The following is a 22,295-nucleotide window of genomic DNA, read 5'->3' as shown; positions in this document are numbered from 1 at the left end:
AAAAACTTAGAAGAAATATAGTTCTTATTTTGGGAATTGCTTTAACTTTGATCTAGAATATCCTGGAGGCCATTTGTTAAAGCCTTAATTCCCAGCCTGTGGGAAGTGGTAAACCTTTAAGAGTTGGGGGTGCCTAGAGGGAGGTCTTCAGGACATTGAGGGAATGCCTTTGAAGGGAATTGTGGGACTCTGGTCTCTTCCTTGCTTTTGCTTCCATATGATGAGCACCTTTGTTCTACCACACAATTCTTGCCATGAAGAGTTGACTTCAATTCCCAACATAGTCATGAGTCCACAAGATCATAGACTGGAAGCTCCAAAACTATGAGCCAAAATAATCTTTTAATAAGTTGTTTATCTCAGTGTTTGTTACAGGGGCAGAGAGCTAATACAGGAATAGGGAGCAACAGTTATATGTTCTTAGGACATAGTGTTTGAGAAGGTATATAGGTTGAGAAAACATAGGTAGACTAAGTTAATAATACATTTTAAATTCCTTATCTGAGTTATTTCTAACTTAAGACTCTCTCTTGGATATGTTATAAGGCAAATCATATTTTCTTAATATTTATTTGAAAAATACAATGTAAAGTTAGAATCTAGTGAGTGTACAAAGGAACCATGTTATTTCTTCCTCTCAATTAGGTAGTTATAAAGAGGTGTACTGTATTCATGATGATACATACTGTTATCACTTGATTATAGAATGTCACATGTGACTAACAGGTGATTTCAGTTTCATTTTAGTATTCGATCTTAAAGGATTATATGCCCTTTAATTATACTTATTTTCAGTGGAGAAGAAATAAAATATTCACAGGATGAAGATTTTCCAGAAGGGACTTTGAATTAAAGAAGACTTTTTTATATTTGACAAGTAAGTTTTTTTTTTTAATGTGTTAAATTTGGTTGATAAGTGAAATTTTCCTGGTATTTGTTTCTTCAGATGTCTGCTTTAATGCAGGGAGATAATGTACAAGGGCAAAGGTTATGTTTTTGACTGGCAAATAGGTAACCACATAGCTAGGTTAACCTCTGAATGAAATTGAATTGGAACTATTAAGTCAGTAAGTGTAAGAAATCCCCTGGAGGTTAATTTTTTTTTTTGTTTTTTTTTGAGTACTTGAGTTTGAACTCAGGGGCACTCGACCACTGAGACATCCCCAGTCCTTTTTTATGTTTTACTTAATAGAGAGCGTCTCATTGAGTTGCTTAGTGCCTCCCTTTTGCTGAGGCTGACTTTGAACTCTTGATCCTCTTGCTCAGCCTTCCAAGCTGCTGGAATGACAGGCATTTGCCACCGTGCCTGGCTGGAAATCAATTTTGTAGGTGGCATTATTTTTCCTAAGGTGATATTGGAATAGTGATCAACTATAGAGGTAGAGATGAATAAGATGAAGGTTGTCTTTTTGAGAACTATTGTCTTAGCTTGCTATGTAGATTTCCTTCCTGTTGGAGTTATGCTTTTGCCTAACTAAACATGGACATTCTTTTTCATTTTCAAAGCTTTGAAATCATACCATAGTAATTTTTCACTTAACATTTTATAATGTGAAGTCAGAGACTGCAAACTGAGATGCTTACAGAGATCAGGCAAGTAGGCATGCATAATTATAATGATAACTAACATTCTCGAGCCCTGTGTGCCAAGTACTTTTCTAAAAGTTTATATATATCATGTAACATTATCTTTCTTAATCTTCATAATAACTCTCTAAGGTATATATTATTATTTCTGCTTCAGATTAAAAAAATAGAACAGAGGGTAGAAAAGAAAAGGTTTAAGGACACACTGAGACCCAGCTTTTGAAATTACTGGAGTGCGCCAAGTGGCCACTGTGGTGAACTGCAGAAAGCATGCCCCATGTAAAGGGCAGCCACTGTGCATGAGAAATGGTAGTGTAGAATAGCACATCTTTCAGGTTTTTTTTTTAAATTGCAGACAGAAATCTGGATTTTTTAAATGAGACGTTGGAATTAATTAGAAAAATAAACAAAAAACACTTAAGTCATGTGAACTGCAGATTGCATTTAGTACATGTTTATAAAACAGGTCTGTTAATAGTATCTATTCCTAAGTTTGATGTAAGAATCAAATTGAAGCCTTTTATATTCATTTAACTCAGTGCCATGCACATAGTGCTAAGTATGTTAGCTCTTTTTAGTAGGATTAACATATTTCTAGTCATCAAAATTTCTCTTCAGTATCATTTATTGTTATTTTCATCTTAAGAAATTATCAAAATAATATAAGTATATGAGTGTGTTGTATAAACTCAACATGGAAACAGAGAGAGCAAATGATTGAAGTTGCATTTGCTTCCTATTCCCAACTACCTATATATAATTAAAAACCATAAATACTGTGTTTATCTTTCTAGTATGCTACTCACTTCATATGTCTTGGAGATCTTCTGAAGTCAATTCAAACAAAGCTTCATCATTCTTTTTAAAGGTTGAATGATTTATCCTTTTCTATGGATATATCCTAATTTATTAAACAGTTATCATTTAGGTAGTTTTTAGTTATTTGTTGTTATAAAAAGGCTCTGCAAGGAGTATATATGTTTGGGGATAATTGTGAAAACTTCCCTATGTTGGGATATTGCATGGAATTTCTGGTTGGGTGCTGAGGGTGTAGCTCAGTGGTAAAGTACTATCTAGCATGCATGAAGCTCTGGGTTCAATCCCCAGCAACCCCCCCCCCCCAAAATAGAATTTTCAAAGTTATTGTACCTTTGTTAAATATAAGTAACTTTATAATATTTAATTTTATGAATCTATCTTTATTTACGATTTCCTTATGATGACACATTTAGGTTATTTCCAGTTTCTTGCCACTATAAATGATCCTGCACTAAAGAACCTTTGTGAGTAAGTTATATTTTACAAATATTAATACTTCAATCTGAGAGGAAGTTGCCAACTAGTAAGTATATTTCTGAAACTACACTTTCCAAAAACTATTTTAAGAATTATATTTAGTGACAATATATTATTATTATTTTATTTGGTAACACATTATTTTTAGAAAAGATAGAGCTTTAATAAAATCATGGGCCTGTCCTTGTACATAGGATTTTTAGAAACTTATGTTTTTATTTCATTTTAGGTATTGTCATCCGTAATGAAGATCACTATGAAACACAAGATTGAGTTGGACCTTGTAACTTTGGACCTGGATTAGAGATTTAGAATTGATAGTTAAAATTAGTCACTTTGGTTTTAGTGTTCCAATTTCATATCATTTATTTATTTTTATAAATAGGTTTAGGGAGAAGAAATTAAAATTCAGTGTAATACCAGAAGATGCAATAATATTTGTTCTGGAATTTTTTTTTTCATTTTTGTAAGAAAGAAGAGAGAAGATAGCCAAGAGCTATAGCATTCATAATGAAATATACTAAATGCAATTTTATGATGTCAGTTCTTGGCATTATAATCTATATAGCTGATTTAATTGTGGACATCTGGGTATCTGTCAGGTTTTTCCATGAAGGACAGTATGTTTTTGGTGTTTTAACATTAAGCTTTATGCTTTTTGGAACACTTGTGGTTCAGTGTTTTAGTTATGCTTGGTTCAAGGCTGATTTAAAGAAAGGAGGCCAAGAAATTCAGCACTGTTTTCTTCTACTTCATTGCTTACAAGGTGGAGTTTTTACAAGGTGAATATATACTTTTGATCACTAATGTTGTTTTTCTTTTATCCATACTGCCTTTTTTTTGTAGGTAGGTAATCAAATGTACAAAGGTTCCCTTTCTGCAAATAGCACAAAGGTTACTTGCTCCTCACTGTCTGTGTGCACATGAGTCATTGCTGTACTGTCAGAATTTCCCTGTTTCATTTAGTTAATTAAACTGCTTTTTCTGGTATGTGCTTAGTTTTATCTTCTCTGTATATTTTAAGCCTAACAGTACAAATGTAGCCTATCACTTGTAACTCTGAGAGAGCACTTCTCTTATTTCTATTGATTTAACTAGATGAAAAGTTTTACTATAATAATGCAGTAGGCATGTGGTTAGCTAGGTGTAAAACTAAAATCAACCTTAAGAATTATGTTGTTGCCAGGTGTGTTGGCACATGCCTGTCATCCCAGCAGCTTGGGAGACTGAGGCAGGAGGATCAAGAGTTCAAAGCCAGCCTCAGCAAAAGTGAGGCACTAAGCAACTCAGTGAGACCCTCTCTCTAAATGAAATACAAAATAGGTAGGGGATGTGGCTCAGTGGTTGCGTGCCCCTGAGTTCAATTCCTAACACCAAAAAAAAAAAAAAAAAAAAAAAAAAATCATGTTGTTAAAACCTTACTATATAGTTAGACTAGCTAGAATCTAAATAGGCCCTGAGAATTCTGTGATTCACTGTATATTTGATTTTATATGTCATTTTCATTATTACCTTAAATAACTTTAATCTGTTAAAACAGTATTTTTCATGAAAGTAAATAAAAAAGATACCTATTAAAAGAGAATAATGTACTTTTTTGTGTGTGTGGTGCTGGGGATCAAACTCAGGGTCTCATGTCTGCTAGGCACAGTACTCTACCACTAAGCCACATCCCTAGCCCTGTACTTTTTTTTTTTTTAATTAGATTTTGAATCTCGTCTATTTTAAGATAACATAGAGGTTATTTATTTATTAAGAGGCAAAAGTTTTATGGTTATTAGTTGAAAATGTTTAAAAAAATTTTAATTACTTACAAGTGATGCCATTATATTAGTGTAGAGATTTAATGTTCTTCGTCTTCTCAAAGCTAGAGTTACTAAGTTATAATATAAAGAGGAACTAAAATACAATTAGAATTTTGAAGGACTTAGGAAAGCTGAAAACAATGTTCTTCAGTTGATATTGGGAGTTAGTTTTGGTATTGTACAATCTGAAGATGAAAATGTTTAAAGGAATGTAGTAAAAGTGCTTTTAAATAAATAGGTGTGTAATGATATTTAATGAGTATTCTGTATGAGCAATAATGAGAATTATGTAATCATAATATCTGAAGGAGGATAAAAATTACTTTTGCAGAGAGTTTAGAAATATGGTGAACATTAGTTTCTTTGCTATTCTATTAATGGAAGATTTTCACATTTACCAAATTATTTTCATTGGTGTTTGAACTGATGACCTTAAGATATTGATGTTGAAAGTTTGATCTTTGTCCCTGATGCTGATCAAGGTTTTGAAAACAAGTAATAATTTTACTGCTTTGCTAGCAAAGGAGAAAGGCAATAGACTCAGTCACAGAGGTTGTCATGCTAACTAGCAGGGGAAATAGACGGCTTTATAAAGGGAAGTACAAGGGGCTGTTTTCCAGATATTGTAGATGCGATAAATGTTCAACTTTATCCTTAGAAGAGTATTTTCCCATTTCCAGATCCAGAGTTTCTTTGTTCAGGTGGGCAGTAAACCAAAGGACAAATAATTTAGAACAGGAAGAATGTTAATCTTTATTTTCCCTTCAGTTAGGGATGGGAAGAAGAGGAAAGAAAAAAAAATGTTGGTTTTAAAAGAAATTTCTAGCGATTGAGCAGCAAAGTTTACATTAAAAACATAAAGTGAACCCCTTTTGCATGAAAGGGACTTCCCCTCTTACCAAATTGCAAGATTCTGTGTTACAAATAATAAATTCCGTCATAAAAGAAGGCAAAATCGAGCAGGGTGCCCTGGTGGCATATTCCCCATAATTCCAGCAGCTGGGGAGACTGAGGGAGGAGGATCGTAAGTTTCAAACCTAGCCTCAGGAACTTAATAAGATCTTCAGTAACTTAGGGAGTACCTGTCTCAAAATAAAAATAATAATAATATAAAAGGACTGACTATGTGGCTCAATGGTTAAGCACCCTAGTTTCAATCCCCAAAAATAGGAAGGCAAAATTGCTTTGATTTTCATTGTCTCTTTATCAAGCATAGTAATTTTATTTTATTTTTTATTCTTTTTGTATACATGACAGTAGAATGTATTTTGACCTATATACCTGGAATACAACTTCCCATTCTTCTGGGTGTACATGATGTGGAATTACATTGGCTGTGTATTCATATGTGAACATAGGTGAACACAGGAAAGTAATGTCCAATTCATTCTACTAACTTTCCTTCTCCCAATCCCCCTCTCTTCCCTTCATTCCCCTTTGTCTAATTCAAAGTACTTCTTTTTTTCCCAACTCCCTCCCCACTTATTGTGATTTAGCATCTGCACATTAGAAAATTTGGTCTTTGGTTTTTTGGAATTGGCTTATTTCACTTAGCACATTTTCTGAGAAATTTCCATACTGCTTTCCATAGTGCTTGCACCAATTTGCAGTCCCACCAGCAGTGTATGAGTGTACCTTTTCCCTGACATCCTCGACAACACTTATTGTGTTGTTATTGTATTGTTACTTGTATTCTTGATAATTGTCATTCTGACTGGAATAAGATGAAATCTCAATGTAGTTTTAATTTGCATTTCTCTGATAGAGATGTTGAACATTTTTTCATATATTTGTTAATTGATTGTATTTCTTCTTCTGTGAAGTGTCTGTTAAGTTCCTTTGCCCATTATTGATTGAGTTGTTTTGTTTTGGTATTAAGTTTTTGAGTTCTTTATATATCCTGGAGTTTAATGCTCTATCTGAGGTGCAGGTGGCAAAGATTTTCTCCCATTCTGTAGGCTCTCTCTTCACGTTATTGTTACCTTTGCGTGAAGAAGCTTTTTAGTTTGAATTCTTCTCATTTGTTGATTATTGATTTTACTTCTTATGCTTTAGGAGTCTTATTAAGGAAGTCGGTTCCTAAGCCAACATGATGTAGATTTGAGCCTACTCTTTCTTCTAGTAGGCACAGTGTCTCTGTTCTAGTGCCTAGGTCCTTAATCCACTTTGTGTTCAGTTTTGTGAAGGTTGAGAGATAGGTGTTTAGTTTCATTTTACTGCATATGGATTTCCAGTTTTCCCATCACAGTTTGTTGAAGAGGCTATCTTTTCTCCAATGTATGTTTTTGGCACCTTTGTCTAGTATGAGATAACTGTATTTTTGTAGGTTTGTCTCTGTGTCTTCCATTCTGTACCATTGGTCTACATGTCTGTTTTTGTGCCAATGCTGTGCTGTTTTTGTTACTATATCTCTGTAGTATAATTTAAGGTTGGGTATTGTGATGCCTTCTTGCTTTATTTTTCTTACTAAGGATCATCAGCATAGTAATTTCTGATTTAGTGTCATAAAATTATAGAGGCTCTGGACAATACGACTTTCCTTTTTCTCTGATAGGCATTTAGAGTAAGGGTCAGTCTACTTTTGATTTTACTCTGCTTCTAGAGTACAGCCTCCAGGGCATTGATAACTTGATGTGGTCTTCCTGATCCTACAGAGTCTGAATGCTAGTCTATTTCTGTGGTACTTCAAGACTACCAGAAACTTGACTTTGCTTTTCAAAAATGTTTTGCTTAGTTTTTAGTCTCTATGGTTTCAATATTTGGCAAATGTCTTAGGGGAAAAATTGACTGAGCTTGAGGTCCCACAATTCTGCCAGACCTCCAAAATCTATGCTAGTTTGTTTCTTGATAACCCTTTGCCTAGGCAAAAATCCATAATTTCAACCTGACTTCCTGAGTAACAGTCAACAAATACCCAAGGAAATGAGTATTTGTAGAAACAACTTCTCAGTTTCTAGTTTCTCTAGTTGTCTTGGCAGGAGCATTGTTCTACTCTGATATATTATATCCTACCTATAAGTGTAGTCCATTATGTGCAATTCTATATTATCCTAAGTGTGAAGTAAAATTAAACCTTTATGGTTCACATTGATAATAAAAAGACCTCAAAACACTTGAATTCCATTTTTCATGTTTCTTACTTACATATTAATGCTTTTGTTTGGCATTTTAGTTCCTATTTTAAATCTCACTAGATGATTTTATTACTGCATTATTAGTTCTCTTTTATGAATTTAAACTTTATTAATTTTGTTAATATTTACTATTTATTTTTCATTCCTTCTTGAATCTTAGACCTTTTGAAACATACTGAACTTAAGGGTCCTTCTGAAATTATGACTTATTAATAATAGTTTTCTGCATCCCATATTTTCTTGTACTGAGAATAAAGCTGGAGAAGGATGCTGACTCTTGCCCCAGCCTATCTGGCACAGACTAACTAAATTTACATACGTATAGCACCTGGGTTTTGTTTCTATGTATTGTAATCACTTCTGTGGGACCAGGGGGAGTAGAAATCTAGCAGTTTCTCCCTAATTTGATCAAACTGTATAAAATTCACTTTTTCTTTTCCATATGTTTACCTATTTTTTTTATGTCAATAGGTCACTGAATCTAGCTAGCTGAAATCCAGGCAAGATCCCAGAGCTAGACTGGTAAGATCTAGCCCAGATCACTTTTTTCCTGCCTTTTTGAGGTCCATCTTTTAGAATTTCATCTATTGAGGGTATGTTGGTGATATCATCTCTCAATTCTTGATTGCTTGAAAATTCTATAGTGGCTATTGAATTCTACTAGAATTAAGTAGATAAGTAGTTACTTTCAGTGTATTACATTCTGTTGTCTTTTTGGTTTCTATTGTAGCTTTGGAGGAGTTAGATTTCAGTTTTATTACACTCTTTTGAAAGTATTTTCTCTTTTTCTGCTTGGCAACTCTTATAATTTTTTTTCTAATGCTTTAATTATGATATATTTAGGAGAAGATTTCTTTTGATTTTTCTTGCTTGAAACTTGCCAGTCCTGTTGACTCTGTCATTTATTATCTTCCACCATTTCTGCACAATTCATAGCAGTTATATTTTTAAACATTTTTTAAGATGTTGATAGATCTTTATTTTATTCATTTATTTACATGCAGTACTGAGAATTGAACCCAGTGCCTCATATATGTTAGGCAAGCACTGTACCACTGAGCCACAATCCTAGCCCTTAACATTTTCTTTACTACATCTCTCTCTGTTTCTTCTAGGAATCCAAATTTAAGGTAACCTTTCTTTTTTTAAATTTTTAAATTCTTTTTATTTTTACATCCTGAATGTTAGCAGAGACATGTTGTTTAACAAACATTTGTTCAGATCAAATAAATGGAAGAAGTAGTCATTTGCTCATCTAAGTCATACTTCCCTGTGATAAGTCTTCTCCTGGTTTAACCTATGGATCTAAATAAAACTTTGCCTCAGGGAACAGAGGAGGGGAAGGAAAGGAAGGATCTGGGAAGGAGATTGAGCAACTAATATTGCGTGCTTGTACGATTAGAGCATAACAAATCATATTTTGTACCATTGTAATGAACTGACAAAAATTTTTTTTTAAACCTTGCTTTGATTCTGACAAGGTCAGACACAGTATGATTTCACTAAACTTGGTTAAGGTAGACCTTGGAAGAGCAAGTTCCACTTCAGTGAAGAGAAAGAATCCATCAAGTGTCTCCTGAGAAGATTCATCTTCAGTAATCAGCATTGAAGGGGTATTCCGGCAAATGAGCCTGGTCAGTCAGGACACAGATCCTCCAGTTTCTATTGAAGCTGAGAATGGTCGCCATCTCCTCATCACTCAATTTGAAGTCAAAGACCTAAAAGTTCTCCACGATGCGTTCTGGTGTCACAGACTTGGGGATCACCACCACATTCCTCTGGATCTGGAACCGGATCAGAACCTGGGCTGAGGATTTTTTGTGCCTCACAGCAGTTTCCTTAATCTTGGGGTCCTCCAGTAGTAAAGGGTCTTCTGGTTTGGCCCAAGGTCTCTCTGGAGAGCCCAGGGGGCTGTAGGCAGTGACAGTGATGCCCTTGGAATGGCAGCACTGGATCAGTTTCTCCTGGGTGAGGTAGGGGTAACACTCGACCTGATTAGTCACCCGTTTATATTTCAGTCCAGGCTTGTTCAAGATCCTTTCAGTCTGGAAGTGGTTGAAGTTGGAGACTTCAAGAGCTTTCACAAGCCCCTCATCCACCAGTTCCTCCATGACCTCCCAGGCATCCAAGAATGTTGCTTTACTGATGAGGTTGTTGCCTTTATTATCTTTTGGGAATAAGTCCTTCCCAGACTGAAATCCCTGGGGCCAATGAATAAGATAGACATCCAGATAGTGCAGTTTCAGATCCTTGAGGGTCTTCGGACGGGCCTCCTTCACAAGGTTCCTTTCAAAGAAGGTGCACCACAACTTGCTCACAATGAAGAGGTCTTCCCGCTTCACCACCTTCTCTTGGATCTTCTCTCTGATGGCTTCTCCCACCTCATTCTCGTTCTGATAGATGTAGGCACAGTCTATGTGGCGATATCCTGCAACAATGGCCACCTTTACAGCTTCTTTGACTTTATTTGGGGGAGACTTCCAGGTACCCAGGCCCAAAATGGACATCTTGGCTTTGGTGCTGAGCTCCATGAACGTGGCCATGTCTGTGCAGAAATGATTCTGAGAGAGCAGATAGACGTTTAGTTCAGGCCACTTATTCTAGTAACTTTTTCCGTGGACTCCTTTCAGTTCGTTACATAGATAATCATATTATTTGTAAATGAAATTATTTGTAAAGAAACCATATTATCTTGATTACTACAACTTCATAATATATTTTGATGTCATATACTCTTTTACCTATTTTTTTAAACATACTGCAAAATTGAAAAGAGAGAGTTTCCATATACTCTCCACCCCCACACAGTGCACAGGGTTCCTTATTATCAATATCCTGTGTTACATTGGTACGCCTGTCACAATAGATGAAATTATATTGACACATCATTATTACCTAAAGTCCGTGGTTTACATTGGGTTTCACTCTTTGTGCTGTACATTCTATGAGTTTTGACAAATGTATAATGGCATTTAGCTCTCTTTATAGTATAATACAGAATAGTTTCCCTCTCCTAAAAATCATCTGTGCTCTACCTATTCATTCTTCCCTCCTTGCTAACCCTGGTCAACCACTGATATATATATTTTTTACTGTCTTTTTTTTTTTTACCTTTCCCAGAATATCATGTAGTTGGGATTATACAGAATGTCGCCTTTTCATATTGGTTTCTTTTACTTAGCAATATTCATTTAAAGTTCTTCCTTGTGTTTTCATGGCTTAATAGCTCATTTCTTTTTAATGTGGAGTTCCATTGTCTGAATGTAGCACAGTTTGTTTATCCATTCACTGCCTGAAGAACATCTTGGTTACTTGAGTTTTGGCAATTATAAAGCTACTGTAAATATCCATGTACAGGCTTTTTGTAGACATTAAATCTTTAATCATTTGGGTAAACAGCAGGAGTAGGGTGGCTGGATTGTATGCTTAAAGTATGTTTAGTTTTCTAAGAAAATGCCAAAATATCTTCTAAAGTGATTACATCATTTCCCACCAGCAAAGGAGATTTCCACATCATCATCAGCATTTGTTGTCAGTGTTCTGAATTTTGACCATTTTAATAGGTGTGTAGTGGTATTTTATTTTGGTTTTAATTTGTGTTTTTCTAGCGGCATGTAATATGGAGCATCTTTTTATATACCTACTTGCCTTCTCTGTCTTTGGTGAGGTATCTATTTGGGACTTTCACTCACTTTTTTTTGGGTGGTTATTTTTCTTATTGTTGAGTTTTAAGAATTATTTGTGTATTTCCAGTAACAGTCCTTTATCAGTTATATCTGTTGCAAATATTTTCTTCCAATTTGTGGCTTATGTTCTCATACTCTTAACATCCCTTTGCTTTTTTTTTCGGGCAGTGTTAGAAATTGAACCCATGGCCTCATATATGCTAGGCAAATTCTCTATAACTGAGTTACACTCCCAGTCTTTACTTTAAAAAATTTTTTTTCTTTTTAGTTATATATGACAGTAGAGTATATTTTGACATATTTATACAAACATGGAGCATATCTTATTTTAATTAGAATCCCAGTCTTGCGGTTGAATAGGATGTTGAGATTCACTTGGTGTATTCATATATGTACATAGGAAAGTTATGTCAGATTCATTCCACTGTCTTTCTTATTCCTGTCCCCTCTCCTTTTCCTTCATCCCCTTTGTCTAATCTGCCAGCCCTTAACTTTTAATCTATATGTGTCTTTATATTTAACATATAAAGACGTATAGTCAACATATGGTTGTTTTTGATCTACTCTGACAATCTTTGTCTCTTAATTAGGACATATTTAAGTCATATTTATTTAAATCATTGATATTTGAAGTGAGTACTAATATAATTAGATTAATTTCTACCATATTTATTACTTTTTTTTATTCTTATTTTGTCATCTACTTTTTTCCTTCTGTTTGTGGGTTTAATTAAGTATCTTATATAATTGTATTTTATCTCTTTTTAGCATGTTAGATACACGATTTTGTTTTGTTTGCAATGTACATTTACAACTAATTCAAGTCTGCTTTCAAATAACAGTATTCAGATTCATGTAGCAAAATAATTTGAATTCCTCCTCCTCTCTTGTATCACAGTTGTCATTCATTTCACTTATACATAATTAAAGCATAAACATTTTATATATATGCATACTTAAGCATTCATAGTCAGTTACATTGTTGCTACTATTATTTTGAACAAACTATCATTAAATAAAATAAAAATAAGAAAAATAAAAGTTTTTATTTACTTTCACTTATTCCTTCTCCAATGCTTTTCTTTCTTTATATAGATTAATGTTTCTGACCTGTATCATTGTTTTTAATATTTCTTGCAAGGCAGGTCTCCTGGCAGCACTTTTCCTCAATGTTTAAGAGTCTTTATTGCTCTTTCACTTTTGAAGCATAATTTCGTAGAATACAAATTTCTGGCTTGATCATTTGTTTTAACATTTTAAATATTTCACTTTGTACTCCTTGCTTGAATGTTTTCTGAGGAGGAGTTAGATATAATTCTTACCTTTGTTCCTCTGTAGACACAGTGCTTTCCCCCTTCTGTCTTTTTTCAGACTTTTAAAAATCTTTGTTTTTCTGCAATTCGAATATTGCATATCTAGGTAGAGGTTTTTGTTTTTTTTTTTTTTGCATTGATCCATTTTGAAGCTGTTTAATTCTTATATCTTTCGTTTGATGTCTGACATTATTTTGGAGGATATTTTCATCTGTTTTCTCCCCAAATATTTCTCATGTTACTTACTCTTTTTCCTTTTCTTTTCTTTTTGGTGTTCTCATCATGTGTATGTTACACCTTCTGTAGTTAAATCACAATTCCTGGATATTCCCTTCTGATTTTCAAGTCTTTTTTCTTTTTGCTTTTCAGATTTAGAAGTTTCTGTTGACTGCATCATTGTAGTATGCTGATTTTAAGTCCTTTGGGTATAGGCCAAGGAGTGGGATAGCTGGGTCAAATGGTGGTTCCATTCCAAGTTTTCTAAGGAATTTCCACACTGCTTTCCAGAGTGGCTGCACTAATTTGCAGCCCACCAGCAATGTATGAGTGTACCTTTTCCCCCACATCCTCGCCAACACCTATTGTTGCTTGTGTTCTTGATAATCGCCATTCTAATTGGGGTGAGATGGAATCTTAGGGTAGTTTTGATTTGCATTTCTCTTATTACTAGAGATGTTGAACATTTTTTCATGTATCTGTTGATTGCTTGTAGATCTTCTTCTGTGAAGTGTCTGTTCATTTCCTTAGCCCATTTGTTGATTGGGTTATTTGTATTCTTGGTGTAGAGTTTTTTGAATTCTTTATAAATTCTAGAAATTAGTGCTCTATCTGAAGTATGAGTGGCAAAGATATTCTCCCACTCTGTAGGCTCTCTCTTCACATTGCTGATAGTTTCCTTTGCTGAGAGAAAGCTATTTAGTTTGAATCTATGCTGATTATTGATTCTTGCTTTTATTTCTTGTGCTATGGGAGTCCTGTTAAGGAAGTCTGATCCTAAGCTGACATGTTGAAGATTTGGACTTACTTCTTCTTCTATAAGATGCAGGGTCTCTGGTCGGATTCCTAGGTCCTTGATCCATTTTGAGTTGAGTTTTGAGCAGGGTGAGAGATAGGGGCTTAGTTTCATTCTGCTGCATATGGATTTCTAGTTTTCCCAGCACCATTTGTTGAAGAGGCTTTATTTTCTCCATTGCATGTTTTTGGCACCTTTGTATATTTCTTAATGAGTACTTATTTCTTCTGCCTTGTATTACAACTAGCGTTTTATAGGTTTGACACCTCCATTAGGTTGTAAGATCATTGAAAATTGAGATAATGCCTTCATTTTTGTAGATATCTGTCCCTACCCTGGCATCTAGCCCATATTTAGTAGATTATGCTATTTTAAAAGTGTAATGGTAAAAATATACCTTTATTTGCCAGCTTAGAATCTTTGTATATCCATATATGTATGTATATATTTTGTTTATAATAGGAATAAGTTGTTTTTGTGTTTTACTTTGAACTTTATACAGTCCTTCCTTATCTACTAATTTCTCCTAATTTTTAAATTTATTATAGTCATTGACCCATATTAGTTATACAAATTAATGGGGATTTACTATGATATTTTCATACAGGCCTGTATTGATTTGTATTGATCTATTGATCTTGTTCATCCATCCTCTTCTTTACCCTCCCTCTTTTCCTCCTTTCCTGTTTCCCTGCTTCCTCTGATTCCCTTCCCAGTCCCTAATAGTACCTCTTCTACTTTTAGGTTATCTTTTTTTTAGTTTTCACATACAAAATAAAACATGTGATACTTGGCTTTCTGTGTCTGACTTATTTCAATGTGATATCCTCCAATTTCATCCATTTTCCTGAAAGGACAGAATTTCATTCAACAGGGCTCCATTGTGTATATATACCATGTTTTCTTTATCCATGCATCTATTTATGGTCATGTAGACTGATTTTGTATCTTGGCTATTGTGAATAATGCAGCAATAAATATATGTGTTCTATTTTTTAGTTTTTGGAGGAACCTCCGTACAGTTTTCCACAGTGGTTGTTATAATTTACATAACCTCCAGTAGTTTAGATGACTTTGTCTTTTTTCACATCCTTGCTAGCATTTGTTTGTTTGATAGCAGTCATTCTAACCGGGGTGAGAAGGTATCTTATTGTAGTTACAATTTATATTTCCCTGATGGCTAAAAATATTGAGCATTTTGTATATATTTATTGGCCATTTGTATTTTTTATTTTGAGCCTCTGTTCAGATTATTTGCCCATTTTTTGATTTGAGTACATTTTAATTTTTTTAGTTCTTTATAATATTCTGGGTATTAATTGTCTGTCAGATGAATAGCTGGTAATGATTTTCTCCCTTTCTGTAAGTTGTTGCTATTCTGTTAATTGCATTCTTTGCTGTGTAAAAACTTTTTAATTTGATACAGTCTCATTTGCCAATTCTTTTTGTTTAATGTGGTTTTGGATCTTATCCAGGAAATTGTTGCCTGTGCTGATGTCTTGAAGTGTTTTATGGTTTCTTCAGTAGTTTTAAAATTTGAGATCTTAAATTAAGGTCTTTGATCCATTTGGAGTTGGGTTTTGTATAGGAAGAGAGATAGGGGTCTTCTATATGTGGATGTCCAATTTTCTAAGCACCATTTATTGAAGAGGCTGTCCTTTCTCCGTGTATATTTTTGTCAAAAAATCAGTTAACTGAGGATTTATTTCTGGGTTTTCTCTTCTGCTTCACTGGCCTGGTGTTTCTGTTTTCATGCCAATACTATGTTGGTTTTGTTACTATGACTCTTGTGTGTGTTCTAAAGTCTGGTATTGTGATGCCTCCAGCTTTGTTCTTTTTCTTCAGTATTGACTTGACTATTTGGGCATAACTATTATATCTTTTTGGAAAAAAATGTCATGAGCTTTCATTTATTCATTCAGTAAATGTTCTTGAGCACCTGCTATGTGCTAGGTATTATTCTAGTTATTTAGTTTGTATCAATGAACAAAACATGTGATACTTAGCTTTCTGTGTCTTACATCTTTTCATGTAGAGTACATTTTTTTGAGAAAGTAAAGAAAACCAAATAAATGATGTGCCATGTAGTATTACATAGAAAAATAATAGAATAGGAATATAGAATGTGATGGAGAGTACTACTTTAGATTGTGTGATCTGAGACTTCTATGAAGAAGTGACAATTGAATAGAGACCTGAATTTTTATAGGCTCTGAGAAAGTCCCACATTTTTGGTCTTGAGAAACATGATGAATATTTAGGAAGGAGTAAGAAGTTCTTGTGTGCTATTGCATGGTAGATGGACTATAGATAACAATAATGTACTATATATTTCAAAAAACTTAAATAAAGGAGTTTGAATGTTTCCTCTATAATGAAATGATCAAGATTTGAGGAGATGACATATTTAACCTGATTTAAGCATTATACAGTGTATATGTGTATTGAAATATTCACAGTATCCCATAAATGTGCATATATGTGTTTTTATATTTCATTTAAAATAAATTTAAATTTATAAAAATACATGACAAGTTAAATGTTCATGTTTACTTTACAGGTATTGGTTTGCCTTGAAAAAGGGTTACCATGTGGCTTTCAAATGTAGTAGCAAAACAGATAGCTTCACTGAAGAACAAATTGATCTACATAAGGAAGTTATAGATAGAGTGACTGATTTGAGCATGCTCAGGCTATTTGAGACTTACCTGGAAGGCTGCCCACAACTTGTTCTTCAGCTCTATATCCTCCTGGAGCATGGACAAGCAAATTTCAGTCAGTGTAAGTCTTTATTAACACTGTGTTAGATGTTGGATGTCACTGAAATCTTATGTTAACTATATAATCCTCAAACAGGTTTTAGAATTTTTTTAATCCTTTAAAAATTATTTTTTGAAAAGTAAATTAAGTAACATGGTTCAGATATCAAATAGTATATAAAAAGATATATTGCCTCTCTGTCTCTTCTTCCTATTTCTTCCTTTGTGTGCCAAGAAAGAAAATCACTGCTGTCAGTTGATGATCCTTTTAGAGAATTTTTGAAAAAGTACATATCCTTTTTTATTTCACACAAATTGTAACATAAAGGAGAGGAGGAGGGAAAAGGACATCTCAATGTCTAGTATATCATGCTCTTATGGGGATATTAGTTCAGTTGGATTAGGGCTCCACCAATATGACCTCATTTAACCATAGTTACCTCCTTAAATGCCTTACCTCCACATATTGTCACAAATAAAGCCTCAGGTTTTACAGATACACAATTTAGTTCATAAAAAATATGAAAGTAAATATTTATTTAAAAATTATTATTAATTGTAGATATAAGAAAGCTAACATACCACAAATTTCACAAAATGAAGAAAATTAGTATTTAAAAAAATTTTTAATGCCCTTCTAAATTTTTTGACTTCATACTCTAGTTGGCTCTAGATATAATGACTTTATAATTTCCACAGAATAGAAAAATAATTCATTCTTTTCTTTAAGTATAGTAGATTAAAATTTGTTCTTTAAAATTACTTTTGATTTAGAAATTTTAAACTTAATAACTTATTTGTAAATCATATACTTTTTTTGAATTGTTGTCAGATTTTGAAAAATTCCACTGATTTCAATAATATACTATAGGATTTCAGCACATTTCAAGATTATTTTTAGATGAAGTAACTAATTTAAAATAGTGTTTGAATTGACATTGCTTGTTTATTATTGATAACTTAGTGAATATTGGGAGTTTTATATTTTTTTCACTGATCAGTTTTTAATGCGAAGTCAGAAAGAAATTAATAAACTCCTTAATGTGATTGGGTAAGGTCATAGGGAAATTCCTAATCAAAGGCATGGTTTGGTAAAGATAAGGACTTCATTTTGGATAGAGTGTATTGTCTGGACTGCAATAGGATCAGAAAAAAATGTTAGAAGCAGATAAGTAAATGGGAAATAGGCAAAAATGTCAAACTAATAGTGTCAACTGAAGGTAGACTGTGGTGCTCTAACATTAGTATATCAAAGGCCTGTTGATGGCATAATCACATGAAAAGTGATGTAGTTGGCTCTTGGTAACTGTGGGGGATTGGTTCTAGTACCACCATGGATACCAAAATCCATAGATGCTAAACTCCATTATATAAACTAGTATAGCATTTGCATATAACTCATAAACATCCTCCTGTATACTTTAAATGATCTTTAGATTACTTATAATATCCAATAAAATATAGTATATAAATAGTTATTTTACTCTGTTGACAAAAGCAGTCTGTAGTTGTTCAGTATAAATGCAGTTTTTCTTCAAATGTTTCAATCTCTTTTTGGTTGAACCCACAGAAGTAGAACTCATGGATATGGAAGGCTGACTGTATAGTGAGATGTTAAGATTAGGCAAACTGACTGAGAATCCTAGCCATGCCACTTTAATATCAGTTATTCAGGAAAACCTTTACAAACATGTACCCCCATGTTTAACCTACATGTATTCTTATCTCAAGTTTTTCTTAACTGGAACCTCAAACTGCCCAAAGCCACTTCAGTTTTCCAAGGCAAAATATGAAGGTGTGTAAATCAGAGGAGACAGGAAATCTATCAACTAAAATTAAAATGTCTTATTTGCAAATTTTATAAAACTATGGCAAGATGAACACATTGCTAGGACTTTGCCAGGTCTGGAAGGAGATTGAGCAAGTGAGGGTCCTTGAAATTGAAGTTTTACTACCTTTGTGATAAATCTACCTCTTTGGTAACAGTATTGATCAGCTTTAAACATTGTTATGTTAATATGAATACTGTGGTTTCTAGGGAAATAAAGAACAATATCAGCATATCACTGAAAGATGTGGATTATTAGGTTGAAAGATTGAATTAAAATGACTGGCCAAGCTCATTATATCATTTCAGAAAAGCAAAGATAAAATTCCAGAAGATTTGAGAAGAAACAATTGATCACTTACTAAAGATAGGGAAACCAAATGGCATTAACATTCTTAACTGTAACAGTTGAAATTAGAACATAACAGAGTGATGACTTCAAAGTTTCAATGGAAAAAAATTAACTTTAAATTCTATTTTTATCAAAACTGTCTCAAGAGTGAGAAAGGAATAAAGACTTTTTGAGACTGTAACATAGTCTCAAAATATGTAGCTTCTGTGCTACATGAGAACAAAACAAGAGGGAATGAGAACCAGGAAATAGGACATCAATACAGAAGAGAGGTGAAGGGAAGTTCTGGAAAGATAGGAAGCAAAGCTTGAGAATAACCAGCCTTTGGCAGGAGGATGGTATTAGACAAAAATTGGAGGGGAGAAAAAAAAGAACAGAAATGTAGTTTTTCATAGGGTTTTCTCAATTAATTTGAAGAATTTGCTAAGAAATAGTGATAGATCAAGAAAAACTAAGCAAGTGAGCAAAAGAAGTAGTTGGCTCCAGAAAAAAAATGGAATGTTTTAAAGGAAAGAAAATATAATCAGAGTGACTAAGCAGTTAAAAAATCAAAACCAAACCAAACTGAAACTCCCTGTAGTTAGGTAGTTATAATAAAGTCAACTAAATATTGATTTTACCAAATATTGTGACGTTAACTCTTTTAGAAGGAGAGAGAAATTGAGGCTGTGTGTAATGTGCACGTGTACTAAAATTTCTTCTTTCTAAATAGGAAATCAGTAAGCAGTGTCTAAGACAGATAAATTAAACATACTATGTATTTTATGTAGAAATATGACTACATGTCACAGTAGAAGCTTAGAGTTGATAGTGATTTTTTTGGGATTGCAATTAAGTGGTGAGGAAGGGTAGAAAAAGGTACTGCTGTTTTTCTTAGTAATGGTTACAGAACTTTTTAGCTTTTTAAGCTATATGAATATATTAATTTGATAGAAATTAAAACCAATTATAAAAATAGATCATAGGACAATTTAGGAGAAAGTGATGTTTTAATTAAAATGTTTTTGAATTAAAGAAGAAAAGTCTAAATAGAAAGGTCCATCGTATTATGTGCCAAAACCAAGAGAGAGTATACAGAGACATTTGTAAAGTTCTGTTCTCATTATTCTCATCAGTAGATAAATTATTGTAAGTCTGCCTATCATATTATGTAGACTTCCAGTAAGGTTTAATTAAAATTACTAGCACTCCGTATTCTCTAAATTATTTCATTTTAGTTTTCTAATACTTTGCTTTTGCTTTATAAAAGTCCCTTGTTTTAACAATGGGGCTAATAATAACTTGCATTTCCAAAATAGTAATGAACTTATTCTTCTGTTCTTTTGGGGGAAAAAATGGGGTAAAGATGTCAATTGTGTAGAAGTTTGGTTTTAGAGCATATTTGTTCATTTGATTGGTTGTCTTCAGGATATAGAAACTTCAGCTTGTTAATATTTTATACTTTCGTTAAATTTTCTGTTTAACTGCTCCTCCTCTCTGCCCCATGAAAATGTCTCTTAATGAATTAAGTGTATGTTTAAGGTTAAAACCAAAATGTCTAGAAAACCTAGTATTATACTTAACCAACCATGGTATGTAGTTTCCATTAATCCAGTTGCTTAATAAAATTTGTAAATTATTCAGAATCACTTTAGAGCAGCCTGATGTAGGTACCAACTTTGGAATCAGGAAGATTCAGATTCAAATTTCAGTTCTGTAATTTTCTAGCTATGTAACTTGGGCCAAGTAATATATTTTGTCAAGTTTTAGTTCCCTCATATGTAATATGGAAATATTATCTCCAAGGATTAGATGAGATAAGTAAATTGCCTGAATGTGTTTGTGGGAGTGTATGTATACAAATAAAGCATATATGGCATATAGTAATTTAATATTGCTACTACTATTCCTGTAATAATATGTCTTTTTTATTTTTTGTTTTGTAGATGCAGCTATCATGCTTTCTTGCTGTGCCATTTCTTGGTCAACTGTTGATTTTCAAATAGCTTTAAGAAAATCCTTGCCTGATAAAAATCTCCTTAATGGATTCTGTCCCAAAGCCACCTATCTCTTTTATAAGTTGTTTACATTAATATCTTGGATGCTGAGTGTTGTACTTCTATTGTTTGTAAATGTTAAGATTGGTTTATTTCTATTATTATTTCTTTGGTTCGTAGGTTTAATATGGGCATTTAAAGAACAAACTCAGTTTTGTAATTCCAAAAGTATGGAATTCTTATATAGGATTGTTGTTGGATTTATTCTTGTCTTTACATTTTTTAATATTAAGGGACATAATACTAAATGTCCAATGTCTTGTTATTATATTTTAAGAGTGCTGACCACACTGGGTATATTGATTGTGTTCTGGGTTTATCCACTTTCTATTTTTAATTCAGACTACTTTGTACCTATCAGTATTACTGTAGTTCTTTCTCTTCTCCTTGGAATTATTTTTCTTATTGTTTATTATGGGGTTTTTCACCCAAATAGAAGTGAAGAAACAAAATGTGATGAAATTGATGGATTATCTGTTCAAAGAGATTGTAGAATGAAGTATTTCCTAATGGAATAAGTTATTAATTTATAAAATATGTGTTATTATTTTTGTTTCATTAGTTAGTAAAGAAAAATGTGTGTTGTGTGTATGTGTGTGTATTGTCTCTTATTTTTGCCACCTTTAATTTGAGAACTGGTACATTAATTTTGAATGTGAGAGAATATAATGATATTATTTAAATTATTCTTATTTTTGTTTTTTGTGGTTCTGGGGATTGCATCCTGGGCCTTGTGCATGCTGGAAAAAGTGTTATGCCACTGAATTGCCCCAACCCTCACATTTGGTTTTCAAGATCTTGAGTTCAAAAATATTTCCTTCCTGTGTCTGGTAAAGCTGCCACCTTGAGTCTGAAATAGAAGAAATAATCTGGTTCCCACAAGGATTGGCATTGAGGTACTCACCAGGTTTTCCCTCATTGTTCCTAAAACTGTCCTGTTTTAGGAACAGAAGAACACCTTATTCTTCTTTTCTTTATTGTCTTGATTCATTGCATAAATTTTGAACTGGGGACAGGTTATGTAGAAGAAACGGGAAAGGCAGGAAGGATGAGGAAAATTTCATAATGATCATGTACTATGCAACTTTTCATGGACTCCCTAATTCAGTAAATATAAAAGAGGGTTGGGGTTGTGGCTCAGTGGTAGAGTGCTTACCTAGCATGTAATGAGGGACTGGGTTCAATTCACAGCACCACATAAAAAAATAAAGATATGTGCATCTACAACTAAAAATATTTTTTTAAGATGTAAATATAAAAGAATGCATGCATTTGAGAGGAAAAATTTTATTATTTACTTATTTTTTAGATTTTATGGATAAAATTTTATTCTTGATACATTAATTCTATTTATGCTAAAAATGTTTTAACAAAATAGTATTTTGTGTTATGTATTTTTTAAAAATTCAGGTAAAAATTACATAAAATTTACCATCCTAATCATTTAAGTACAGTTCAGTAGTGTTAACTATACTTACTTTGTTATA

General features: G+C 33.1%; 1 protein-coding gene and 1 pseudogene across 3 annotated transcripts in view; one reads left to right on the top strand and one right to left on the bottom strand.

Annotated features, from left to right (window-relative positions):
• The window catches only part of Xkr9 (XK related 9), a 31,260-nt gene extending 9,241 nt beyond the window's left edge, over nucleotides 1-22,019 (top strand). For 2 of the 3 annotated variants that reach the window (XM_047537471.1, XM_047537456.1), the window contains 5 exons: nucleotides 796-877; nucleotides 2,382-2,455; nucleotides 2,820-3,665; nucleotides 16,394-16,614; nucleotides 20,698-22,019. In XM_047537471.1, the coding sequence (XP_047393427.1) occupies nucleotides 3,394-3,665; nucleotides 16,394-16,614; nucleotides 20,698-21,326 (1,122 nt within the window). In that variant the 5' untranslated portion in view covers nucleotides 796-877; nucleotides 2,382-2,455; nucleotides 2,820-3,393 and the 3' untranslated portion in view covers nucleotides 21,327-22,019. The remainder of the gene's footprint in view (nucleotides 1-795; nucleotides 878-2,381; nucleotides 2,456-2,819; nucleotides 3,666-16,393; nucleotides 16,615-20,697) is intronic. The other variant, XM_047537492.1, reaches the window with a different exon arrangement.
• On the bottom strand, nucleotides 9,415-10,365 carry LOC124973813 (aldo-keto reductase family 1 member B10-like; annotated as a pseudogene).
• Nucleotides 22,020-22,295: the final 276 nt, after the last annotated feature.

Source organism: Sciurus carolinensis, chromosome 1 (assembly GCF_902686445.1).
Source record: "Sciurus carolinensis chromosome 1, mSciCar1.2, whole genome shotgun sequence".
Classification (NCBI taxonomy): Eukaryota; Metazoa; Chordata; class Mammalia; order Rodentia; family Sciuridae; genus Sciurus; species Sciurus carolinensis.
The sequence above is the reverse complement of the archived record's forward strand: the minus strand, read 5'-3'. Positions and strand labels throughout refer to the sequence as shown.